At 46.5% G+C, this 12,992-nt stretch overlaps 2 protein-coding genes across 2 annotated transcripts; both read left to right on the forward strand.

Moving 5' to 3' along the window:
* Positions 1–3,086: 3,086 nt before the first annotated feature.
* LOC116041201 lies at positions 3,087–6,205 on the forward strand (the record flags this gene model as incomplete). The annotated part of the gene is made up of 4 exons (XM_031287080.2): positions 3,087–3,146; positions 3,747–4,058; positions 4,137–5,140; positions 5,234–6,205. Coding segments are annotated over 4 exons (2,098 nt in total), but the record flags the coding sequence as incomplete, so codon positions are not given.
* A 1,446-nt stretch (positions 6,206–7,651) lies between these two features.
* On the forward strand, positions 7,652–12,818 carry LOC118494538. Its single transcript, XM_035998842.1, has 2 exons — positions 7,652–11,187; positions 11,227–12,818. The coding sequence occupies exons 1-2, from the start codon at positions 9,127–9,129 to the stop codon at positions 12,643–12,645; spliced, it is 3,480 nt and encodes a 1,159-aa protein (XP_035854735.1). The 5' UTR covers positions 7,652–9,126; the 3' UTR covers positions 12,646–12,818.
* Positions 12,819–12,992: the final 174 nt, after the last annotated feature.

Consider the following 12,992-nt stretch of genomic DNA (forward strand, 5'->3'; position numbering starts at 1 on the left):
TTATTTTGCTTGGCTTAAACGTGGGAGTCAATAGGGTGTGACGTTTTTAGGCTTTTATGTTTGTGTGTTTCTTTATTAAACTATTACTAGGACTATATAGGACTATATATATATATATATATATATATATATATATATATATATATATATAATCCTCACATTCGAGAAGCTGAAACAAGCGTATCTCTCTAATATATATATATATATATAAAGGTTTAAAAATGTTTGTAATGTTTTTAATATAATTAGCTAAACTACTTGCTGCTATGTTATCTTTTTTTAAATCGGCATCTTTCACCACGCGAGTTACAACGCATTTTAAGGGGAGACACGGCAGGCAAAAACATCGGTTGAAATATTCATATTTATTTAGTGGTGCATTTCTTTTTTTTTAAGAATTCACCAACACCGCGACACATTTCTTCACAGGAAAAACAAAGCCGTATTGTTTCCCGTCGCTGTATTCGACGGTTGAGATGACTGCAGAGACAAATACATTTGCGAGATGGATATTATTTTCAGGAGTTATTACGCTGCGTTGAAGTGAGCTGTCCTGTTTCTGTTCCCGTGGTCAGAACCAGAACCAGAGACCTTACGGACAGCATGTATGTCCCAACACGTCAGCTGTGTGTGTGTGTGTGTGTGTGTGTGTGTGTGTGTGTGTGTGTGTGTGTGTGTGTGTGTGTGTGTGTGTGTGTGTGTGTGTGTGTGTGTGTGTGTGTGTGTGTGTGTGTGTGTGTGTGTGTGTGTGAACTTAACAAATAACAACCAGTCTTAATACATCCACGTTAGTATAGTGGACTGTATCTCCGCCTGTTGCGTAGTAGAGCCGGGTTCGATTCCCCGACGTGGAGATTTATCAATCTGCTGCTAATTTTTTGGGGTGGTGATGGCGCAGTGGATATAACACATGCCTTTGGTGTGGGGGACCCGGGTTCGATTCCCGCTGTGATACATCAACCAATGTGTCCCTGAGCAAGACACTTAACCAACTGATAAAATGTAAATATTTTTTAATATTGTATTTGAAGACATTTTATTTAAGGAGTTTTTTATTAAAAACACAGTTTGAGATTTGTGAAAGCTTTATTCTATTTGTGAAACTGCAATAAAGGGAGATTTTACTCTATTTTTCACATAGACCAGGTCCAGATACAAAACCACAATACTTAAGACTTTGTTACTTACTTAACTTAATTAAATGTGTGTGTGTGTGTGTGTGTGTGTGTGTGTGTGTGTGTGTGTGTGTGTGTGTGTGTGTGTGTGTGTGTGTGTGTGTGTGTGTGTGTGTGTGTGTGAATTTAACAAATAACAACCAGTCTTAATACATCTACTTTAGTATAGTGGACTGTATCTCCGCCTGTCACGTAGTAGGGCCGGGTTCGATTCCCCGACGTGGAGATTTATCAATCAGCTGCTAATTGTTTTGGGGTGGTGATGGCGCTGATGGCGCAGTGGATATAACACATGCCTTTGGTGTGGGAGACCGGGGTTCGATTCCCACTGTGATACATCAACCAATGTGTCCCTGAGCAAGACACTTAACCAACTGATAAAATGTAAATATTTTTTAATATTGTATTTGAAGACATTTTATTTAAGGAGTTTTTTATTAAAAACACAGTTTGAGATTTGTGAAAGCTTTATTCTATTTGTGAAAATGCAATAAAGGGAGATTTTACTCTATTTTTCACATAGAGACTACATTGGACCAGGTCCAGATCCAAAACCACAATACTTAAGACTTGTCAAATCAGGACTAAATTATCCCAGAGAGGCTAAATAAACTGTTTTATTTTATTGCCACAGCATGGCCTTTGCTAATTGACATTCAACGTACAAGTCCACATCTCTCCATGTCATTTCTTATATCCATGAGCAGATCTTCCTTCTCACTTCAAAAGAAAAGTAGAAAAAGTTATTTTTACCTTTTGGAAATCAATCCAAATATCGTCATAGATTTGCCAGTGGTTTAATTTGCTCTTCAAATCCTTCTCCTTCAACATTAAGTGTTGTTTTCTCACCTTTCCTCAGAAAAAGAGGCAGGACTGAGTATTTATTAAGATTATTTTTTTAATTCATACTTCATAGGCCATTGTCTCAGGTGAGGAGCAACCCCACTTCTGGGGAACGCTGGGTCCTGATCTTCTTTGATGATGAAACCCAGCTGGACAGGATTGTGAAATACGTGTCAAACTTCCTCGACAGCTGTGACACACTCTCTGATAAAGTGTGCACCATGGTGTCTTCTGACAGGATCAAATACATCCTAAATGTGTTGCTGTCAGAGATAGGTCCACAGCAGTTCCACATTATGGTTACATGATGGTTAGGCCCACCCCCTATGCTTAAGACACGCCCCCTTTCATAACATTTGAACGATTTAAGGTTGACCATTGTGTGAGGTGTCATTGAACTTAGCAGAGAGCTGCTTCTTCATTGGTGATGTTTGGCCCGCCCCCTATGCTTTACCACGCCCCTTTCATAAATGCTGACCCATCTAAGGTAGAGTCTTGTGTGAGGTATCATTGAATGCAGCAGGGAGTTCCCTTTTCATTGGTGACGATTTGCGGTGACTGAGTGCCCCGCAAATGCACGGTCGCAAGGAGCAGCGACCGCCGGTGACCCCAACGCGCGCAGAGGAGCGAGGGCCCGTCCATCGCTGCTTGCAGCTTTAATTATTATTATTATAATAATACAATTTGTGTGTGTCTGTGTGTGTGTGTGTGTGTGTGTGTGTGTGTGTGTGTGTGTGTGTGTGTGTGTGTGTGTGTGCGTCTCTCTCTCTCTCTCTCTCTCTCTCTCTCTCTCTCTCTCTCTCTCTCTCTCTCTCTCTCTCATTCTCATAAATCCGCCTTGCAAATAACCATTCCAATGTTTTCAAAGCTGTTCAGTTAAGATAAAGTAAGCTAAATACGAACACTGCACCATTCTCTTTAATGAAACGCACGTCTTTCATTTAGTTTGAAACATTTCCAAATCTGGGCAAATACAGGGATAAACAATACTTATGGTTTCAATCGGTAACCTGCGGGCCAAGCTACTGTGAGGCCTGGCTTTCAATATGTGATTTTTGTGTTTTCCAGGCACCTGAATACAGATGAATCCCTTGATGAAGTTCTTGACATTTCATGTCCGGTGGGACGGTAGACCCAATGCTCACTTCAACGTTACTACGCGTTGGGCTACACATTGGCATATGAGCAAATGGACATACAATCCCACTGAGCACGCAGGGGACCAGCCCACTGACACTCAACATTTGACAATCATTTGCGTTCAGATAGCGTCAGAAAATGTCGATGCCTATCTTGAAAAGTTAAAAAAAATAATGTCACCTGTATTTGCAAAACCGGCCTGTGATCAGCTACAGTGGGGAGAGTTTAATGAGCTGTTGTATGGTCATAAACACATAATTGCCAACACCTGGAGTGTCAGTCACACGTTTGTTAGACCGGGAATCTCGCCCAGCTTCTACGGTCATGTAGATGAGAAGATGGTATCTGCGAAGCTGTCTAATTGGAACATAGTAATGATTACAAGACCAACCAACATGTAAAGCATCGCATAGAGGCTAACAAGGCTAGATCGCATAGCTCTTCCGGGCACAATAATTCACGGGACAGGCGCGATAGGTCACGGGGCTGGGGCGATAGGGACAGTAATGCTGACAAGACCAAACAAGAGGTGAACCATAGCAGACGTGATAAAGAGTGTGAATCACATAGCTCTTCCAAACACAATAGGTTCAGCAGTCCTAGAAACCCACGTGATGACCCCGGCATCTCTGATAGTAACAATGAAATGTCCCAGTCAGAGCTTCCAGACAATACTGTGCCAACCGAACGGCCTGACATGTCACAGACATTGCCCACAGATGAGAGTGTCTCTACCGAACAGCCCGAGATGTCAAAGTCCCCGCCTAAAACCACCCTTGCGTCTGAGGACGCTTTGCCAGGCGGACAGCTCGGAGGGTCTCAGTCATCACCCTCAGACAACACTGTCTCTGAGGAAACTGCATCTGTGTCCAAGGAGAGGGCAGACGTCGCATGTGACATGTATGTAACATTTTCATATCTTGTCCAGAAAGTTCCCCATGTCAGTTTAAAGTGGTAACGTGTTCTTTCTTCTTACAGGGAGGTTGTCGCGAGTACTGAACAGGGGATCATTGCCCATGAGCAAGACGACGTAGCGAATGCAAACTTTTTGCAAGAACAAGACACAGATGCTGAGAACTATCCCAGTTACACCACATCAACCACAAGGAATTATGAATGCATTTCGCCCTTCAATGAAGATACACACAACTTATATACAGTCCCGGTTTTTCCGTACACAGCCAATGCAACAGCCTCTGTAGATACAAATGATCTGCAAATATTGGAGGAGATTCTGCGTTTGATCTCAGCAGGGCAGCAAGACCCTCATCAACAAGAGGCTCAAACATCCGTGGACATGAATTTTCCAAATGACGTAGAGGGGCAGCAAACAGCCCAAACCCAATGCCCTCAAGTCTACCAGCTACAGCAGCAGCAGCACCCTGTGCACTCACCAGGGCAGCAAGACCCCCATCAACAAGAGGCTCAAACATCCCCAGTCCAACCCCCCATGAGTGCACACCCCAATGTCAATACGTACATACACCAGCCAGTAATACGTGAGTCATTCAGAGTCCCCATACCACCTCAATGTGATCCGGCTAGCAACTATCAACGACACACACCGAACCCATCGCAAGAGCACGCAGACCAGGGCACCTTGACCTCTGACACGCTGCTGAATGCAGTGACACAATTGGTCTTGTGTTCCACATGTAAAAAAATGTTCAACAGGGCCATTATATGTGATGCATACCTGATTGGGCGTAACAGGGCCATACAATGTCAGTGCCACTGTGTTACCTGCACAATCTGTTACCGCAATGGTCAACCATGTAGGCTGTGCAAACTAAAACCAAAAAACGGTATAGTGAGTACCACCGCAAACCGCCTCACCAGTTGCCCTGATCTGGACAACTTGGGAGATTGGGACCTTGAGCGCGATAGCAATGACCTGTTCAAGACCAACGAGGAAATCAACGGACATGTGCAGCAGATCCTGACTCAGGGCCAAGCCCTCAGTAAGGAGGATCTGGACCACGGTGGGTGCACTTTATTGATTTTGTTCATCTAGTATCTATATTACCCTTGCGAAATGCACCTGAGACTCATCATTGTGCCTTTCCTCCACACAGCGTTCGAGGCCCTTGTCCGAGATGAAAAAGAGAGTATGAGCTTCAAGTACTGGCCAAACAAATCTATGCCAATGGACATGGCCAACAAATATGTCTGCATCTCTCACGTGCCCGGGTTTTGGGATCGCGTTATTGTGGCAACCCATGCTCCACAAACAACGGAAGATATGATTGGCCACGATGACCACCTGCCAAAGTTGTTTGGTGTGGACCTCGGCTTCTACAGGTTTCACTGGTGCTGCTTTGTGTTGACAAAACAGATAATCTTGGCTATGTGGTGCACTGTTACTGGCGATGGGCAACCTAGGGTAGTCCCTCTGGTTGATACCGAACTGAGAAGCTATACAGATACTCCAGAATTCACACGTATGGTGTTCTATCTGCGTCAGTGGTTTACAGCTCAGTACACGTCACCTGCCAGGGAGCTCAAAGTGGTACTGGATTGTAAGCCTTCACAAGGTTCTACTTTTGTTCATTTTATAGCTTACTTGGCTTCTAAGATTGGAATAAGAAGTGTGACTCCTAACGTCTCCCAGGTCAAGACAAAACATGATATGAATTACCATCTGAACGTCAAGGTTGCAGACAACATGTTCACCGACCCTGGTGTTCCAGAAGGTTTTTCTGTTAATATTGTTGAAGAGTTTGCCCTTCGTCACAAAAGAAAGGCCAAGGCTGTCAGCGTCCAGTGTGTTAACACCGAGATGTTCACCACATGGTAAAGGTTGTACAGTAATTGTGATTGTGATACACCCCACAGTGTACTTTGTGCTTGCACTTTTGTTCAGGTGCATCAATGCGTCTTTTGAACTTTTATTATTACGTGTTTGTAGCTACACTGGTAGGTATTAGTTGTCTGGGACCAGTGGTACGTTTTAATTTTTTTTTGATTCTGTACTTATTGTATTTTGAACTTTTTACGTGTACAAGAACTATATACCTCAGTTTTGCAAAATAAACCTGGAGCCCGGACCACATGTACCTAGGGCCTTTTTATTTCTGTACTTCATGTATTTTGAACTTTTTGCCTGTACAAAATCTATATACCTTGTATTGGCAAAATGTATTCTTTCATGATTCTCTATATATTTTTCTGATTTATTTGTTTTATGTTTCCGCCACAGATGTACAGGTAGTTTACTTCACTGACTGATCTCGCATGTAGACTTTTAAATCTTCTCTTTATAATGAGCTGGCGCCTGGGAGTCTACTGAAATATAGATGGACTCTGTGTGAACTGATAAGGGTACAAGGTCAACTGAAACATATTCCTCTGTCTTACAGTAGCTCTCACCAGCCCACTGATGTACGGGGAATGTGACCCAAGAGGTGATAGTAAGGCTAAGACAGGGACACTGAGGCACCAGAATGTCATTTTGTGATTTAGATATGCTGACTTATAGATATGCTGTCTAGGCAATGTTCAGACTTAGATCCTAAACTTAGACCATATGCGGAGAAACACTCCCTTTAACCTTGTGTATATAAGCTGTGTGTTTCTGTTCACTTATTTCGAAGAGCCTTTCCACACCTGTGCCTTCTGTGAAATGTGTTCCTCCTACATTTGCAAATATACTTAATAAAATACAAAAACCTAACTTGGTTTAGTTTTCGACTGTTTCTTTATTTATGTTTCACAATTCTATTTTCTTTCCAAAACTTCTACACCTGCTGCAAAGAAAACTTCCACCAAAACCTCACTTTTTGCAAAATAAACCTGGTGCCTGGAGCGCATGTGCTTGCTTTTATGTTTATTTTTACACTATGTTTTTTTTTTTTTTTTTGCACTTCGTAAAGCACCTGAGTACTTGACACTAGTCAATCACCTCCATAGTAAACACAGGTTGTACAATAAATGAGACATGTCAATGACAACACCTTTAATCATCAGTATTCAAATACACAACACATTATGGCAGAAACAAATGAAACACAAGGCCGTGTCAAGAGAAACAAGGTACATAGTCAAGTGTGACACAAGCATGGGCTGCTGACATACAGGAGAAAGCTGTAATTCTCATGGGCTAAAACTGAGATCCCATTGTACTGTTGACACGGCTGCTGGGCTCTTGTGGGCTAAAATCGAGATTCCATGTACTGTTGACAAGGCTGCTGAGCTCTCGTGGACTATTGAAAAGGCTGATCTGCAATGGGTTGCCAGTGAGCCTCCATGGGCTCCACAGCTGGTGAGCTGCCACAGACTGAGGAACCATATGATGACCTCCCACAGCCTGTGGAAAGGGCTGATAGTGTCCCATTGGGTGTGGAAAGGGCTGATAGTGTGCCATTGGGTGTAGAAAAGGCCGATGAGTTTCCAGGGATTGTAGAATAGGCAGACTGTCCGCCATAAGATGCTCCTGTTCGTGCTTGTGTTTGTAAAAGCATTCAGGTCCCAAACTGCACATTCCATGACCCCGACGAAAGTATCGACACGGTATAGCTGCCATCTCATTCTTATATCTTCGAATCAACATCTGCTTCTTGGGTTCGTCTGCTGCCCACTGACGACTCTTGAGATAATAACGTGATACAGTTCGACACTCTGGACACGACAAACCGGTTTGCTTGTTTCTGTATGAGACCTGCTTCCACGATTGGATGCACTTCAGACAGTAGCAGTGACTACAGTTTGGCAGAATCGCGAAACATCGCTCCGTGGGGTTTTCCTTGGCTAAAACCACATCCAGGCACACACCACACACCATGTTGCTACTGTGCTGTGTGTCAGTTGCGATTGCATATTTGACTTTACGGTGCGCCGTGTTACATTCTGTTTTCTGTGTCTCCACATTCAGGAGGGGCTCACGCTGATCACGGATATCTTGTCCCGGGATTGCAGCAGCATAGTGTTCCGGGTGCTGCCTCTCCACATTCCGGAGTAGCGCACGCTGATCGCGGATATCTTGTCCCCGGGTAGGCCCATCCATTGTCCTTGATTTTGTACTCAGCTTGATGTGATGTGTACAACTGTTAGTAGGCTTACAGAGGCAGCTTAATATGATCCCAATGTTTAACCTAACCCCCTCTCTACTCTCGTTCCAGATAAAAAGACTCTCTCATCGGATGCACAGCCCCTTTTGTCGGACGCACAGCCCCTCTCGTCGGATGCACAGCCCCCTGAGAGAGTGTTCAGCCACAGACAATTCCGAAATGTTCAACATGAGCTAGACACTGTACCCTCAATATTCCTCTTCACTGTCAACTGTGGAATTATATCCACCGTGAAACGCACTCCTGGCAGTATCCGGGCCTTTGGAGGCTTTGGTGCGTTGGACTACGTGTTTGCTATTGCAACGCTCCGACGCGTGTCGCTCACGCTCTACAGCTTGGGATAGTTGCTGAGGCTGACTAAGACACTTGGTGTTTTTGGGCCCTGGCACGTTGCCGTGGGGCATAGGTGGAGCCGAAGGGTAGTTGTTACACACGTTAGTTGCGAGCCAGCTCGCGGGTATGTCGACTAAAGGAGCTGTGGGCTTCTTGGCTTCCCAGTGAGACATGCTCATCCAGCGGTTCTGTGTCACAGGCCACGCGGAACTCATGCAGTAACGAAATAAAAGGTATACGTAGTATCTCGAGAGTTTGCGATTGTCCAGGACTATAGGCCCCGGGATTTGGGCTCCGCGATTTACCGTGCTAGCACACTCCATAGCGTGGAGAGACTCTAGGTCCGCCCTGGGTGTGTACAGTGTGTCGGCTCTCTGCCACATATCTCTCAAGTGCTTCAAGGTAGCCTGGAGAGAGCTTTCACATTTCAACGTGTCGTGCAGCAAACCCGTGGCTGGCGCACCTGCCACAATCAGGCACTCAAAGAGCGACAACGACGCGTTTTCAGAGAACACGATCTCTCTGCGAGAAACCGTACCGTTCATCTCGTATTATTTACTAGCCCAGATATGAACGCGGGTGTTGACGATCTCGCCAAAATGGCCCAAGTCAAGGTTCCAAGCAACCACGACAAACTGATACATCTGGTGGAGCGGTACAATCTGTTTTACGTTAAGACCTTGCATTACAATGACTTGCGCGGTGTGCTGGACTGGCTGGGATTACAGTGTGGCGATTTAGCGTTCAGCCAACACGAAGACACTGTTACAGTGCTCAATAGGCTTCTCCCATCGCTCCACGACGTGGCGGTGGTGAGTATAGACATGGAACCACAAATCGAGGGAAAGACACGCGTAATTGTATACATAAAACGAGATCATGGGCACGGGCAAGCGCAAGCGCGGTATGACTCTATAGTATTGTTCCTAGTGGTCAACTTCGATGGAGCTCCATACAATCAGGATGCCAGCATCATCTTCAAACACGCGCGGGCATTGCTCACCGAGCGCAAGACCCCCCTATTCCCAGAGTTCGCCAAGTGTCGACATGGTAATCCGTCAACTGTGGTAGTCCGTCAGGAGCAGTATCCCATACTAGACGGCTTCCTGGCCCTTAGCTACGATACGACTAAGCCCAAGACACCCAACGTACCCGTAGACAGCTTTGGGCGAATATACAAGCCTCTAAGGTCGACCAAAGAAGCCAGTCCATGGAGCCTCTACGCAGATATACCCGGTGACCATGAATGTGCCATTGACATTGAAACACTGATAACCACAAAGGACACGGTTCTGGGGCGAGGAGGCTTCGGCGTGACAGTTCTGCTCAACAAGGACCTCGTTGCAAAAACCAACCTGTTTCCAGACCTGGTGAATTGGAGCAGGCCTGAGATAGACTCGGAATTTAATCGCTATGCACACATTGCCTCACAAGTGGAAGAGGTCATGATGGGTGTTTCGATGAAACACGCCAACATCTTGCGCACATTTGGCGGCCTGTGGTGTGACATCCCCGGGTACCAGTTGGGCGGTAGAGCCGTGCTCATCATGGAAAGAGCCCTATGTTCACTGCATGAGTTCATGTGGAACATTGGCAACGTCTCGATTGTGCCCATGGTCGAACTGGACACTCTACGAGCACTGGATTATTTGAGATCGAGAGCCATCCAGCACAGGGACATCACGCACAGGAACATCTTGGTCTGTCACCAGACGGAAAGAACGCCCGCGCCGTTCGCGTTCAAGATCAGCGACTTTGGCACGGCGTGCAACTTCTCTACCCCAGATCAGCCACGAGGCAACCGCTGTAACATGGCACCGGAGGTCATGTGGTGCTTGAATGCAGCCACGGGGAGCGATGTGTTCAGCTGGTACTGCGTTATGTGGGAGTTGTACAATGGCTCACCTTTGATACCGCACAAGAGTGGGAACGAGAGAGGGTTTTGTAAAAAGACATACGCAGAGAACCTATCCAAATTGGTTGGGGTGTACAATGCCGAGAACAATCTGTCGTTCGAACTCGGCTACATGAAAGCAATGGATGCTCGTGTCCTTCACGCGAAATACAAAGATTCGAGACCCAGCGTTGAGCAGATACGGGCAAACCTCACACACATGGCCCGGAACAATAATGACAAGGCGTTTATCCAGATAGGAGCCCTGTGCATTACGCTCTTCCCTCAGGAGAGACAGTCTCCTTCCGAACTGCTGAACCTCAAACGATACAAGTGTTTGAGTAGAGACATCAGCGAGGCAAATGTGCCGCACAGAGCGCTCCCGCTGTCCATACACTCAGGGGAGTACAGATTGACCGATTTCATAGTCAGTGATGATTGTGCCCCGGAGGGACTCGCTAAACTGATGACCGATGCAGCCGCAGCGAAACGTCCGCTGACGAGAATCACGTCCAAGGTCAAAAGGTACTATGGAGTAGACCTCTTGAGGCTGGCCCCTGGTCGAATACAGCCTTACCAGTGGTACTCAAACAAGGTCAAAGAACTCGCTGATGTGTACCAGATCAATAACAAACGCAAAGCTGCGGACACGGAGATTCCGATCCAGGCCAGGCGCTTGAAAGTGACCTCTGTAGATCCGGGAGAGGGCACTTCAACCGCTGGGCCCGTTCGACAAGAGTGTCATCAACCAGCCGGGACGCAGACGCAGACACTCGAGCGGGAAGAGGAACTGCTACCCACGCGAGCAAGGGAACACCCGCTTGGAGACACTGCGGGCGATTCGTCACATAACTGCGTTCGGAGCAACGAGCCCGTGCAAATGCTGAGCTCTAGCGTTCTGGGTGACGATGCGCTCAACGGTGACAATGTGTCAGCGCGGTCAATGAGCCTCAATAACCGGGCTGTAGAGTCTCCGGGTGAGGTGATTCTACAAGTCAAGCAGATCCCCGGGGAGCTTGCCACGCACATGGCCATTCTCAAGAGTCACAACGGGAAAGAGATAAAACGTTTCAAGGACAACGTAATCCTGCTGTCACAAAGTATGACCCAAACGTTCCCTCTCATGTTTGCTGGTCCCCGAGACGGCTTGTCTAAGTGCTCTCGGTGCAACGGTGTGTTCATCTTCCAGTATGCGCAGTTCTTCGAGGGATGCAAGCAGGTGTCATCATTGGACACTTCGGACGCATCTACCTCGGCTCACGGATTACTGCTGCAGGTTTTTCTGATGCTCAAAGCTGCTTTAGAGTGGAAGCTTTTGCCCACGCACATGACCCAGTGTAACGACATCCTAATCAGTAGAGGAGCCGTGATGATCGACATTGTATCGTACCTCAGCAGGAACTTCAACAAGCCCCGGTCGTCCATGTTCGGCGAACATTGCGAGGGCTTACTCAGGCTCTGTGTTATCATGGTGACAAAACACTTACCCCATTCGGAACTGTGCAAACAGCTCCGAGAGATGAACCCCGAGACACCCGCTTCCTGTATACTGGCCACGGCAATTGAACACTTGACACGCTTCGGTTCCAGCGAAAGGACCACGCCGAGCATATCGACCCTAGATGGTAACTTTTTCACGTTCAAGGATTACACATCGGATATACCCAACTGGCTGACAGCCGTGGGTGAGGAGGAAGATGCTCACGATAGAAGTTGCACTAAAGTGCTGGTGTACGGACGACCGAAGCCTTGCAAACGAGACCTGATAGCAGAGGGTTTATGCGCTGCCAAGCTGAAGACACTGGTTAGGGACATAGTACTGAGGATGAAAGTCAAGATATTCGGCCTAGCGAGGCTTGAAGTGACGACACTGGATTGCACGCAGGGTTTCGCTAAGGTGACTCTCAAGAATTCAGCACTCTGTAAGATCCCCTGTGTAGACCAACTTGACCGGTCGAGGTTACTTCATGCCGACGGCAAAAACTATTTCACACATGACGCCATTTTGCCCTTGTCCAAGTGGGCCCCAGTCATAATGTTCACCAAGTGTAAACAGTATGGGCCTACTCCAGAGTGCACTTTTGAATATTACAGCGTTAAGATCCTGATGGTTCTACTGGGGCCTGAGGGCACTGTGGCATCGCTTGGAGATCTGTTCCAGAGCATGTCAAGTTTTAGCGTGACACACTACTAAAAGAGTGAACCCGTGTGCAGTTTCAAATACATGCTGGTGTGTAAACTCCCCAAGAGTCCTCACAAACTCGCAGAGCCAGCAGGCTGACTGCCCTTCTCTCATCTACATCTCACGCACTGTCCACAGTCACGTATGCGTGTCTTGATTAATCACGGGAGCATATTGCAGCATCAACAGTGTTGGGCGGAGGGTGTCACAGGGACATATGAAGCAGGATCTCTATACAGTGGGGTAGCTTACATGCTTATGTACAGAAGGAAATCAGCTGCCATTTGAACCTCTGGTGAGAAAGCTCTGCTGTACATGTGTTTCATTGTTGTCTTTCACCGTATAATAAATTTGACAGT

Source organism: Sander lucioperca, unplaced genomic scaffold (genome assembly GCF_008315115.2).
Source record: "Sander lucioperca isolate FBNREF2018 unplaced genomic scaffold, SLUC_FBN_1.2 Unpl_15, whole genome shotgun sequence".
Classification (NCBI taxonomy): Eukaryota; Metazoa; Chordata; class Actinopteri; order Perciformes; family Percidae; genus Sander; species Sander lucioperca.

Excerpts from the sequence above, each read along its gene's own strand:
- LOC118494538 (XM_035998842.1), top strand. The coding sequence starts at position 9,127 with ATGAACGCGGGTGTTGACGATCTCGCCAAAATGGCCCAAGTCAAGGTT. Across the intron at positions 11,188-11,226 it reads CCGCTGGGCCCGTTCGACAA|GAGCGGGAAGAGGAACTGCT; the intron begins GAGTGTCATCAA and ends ACGCAGACACTC.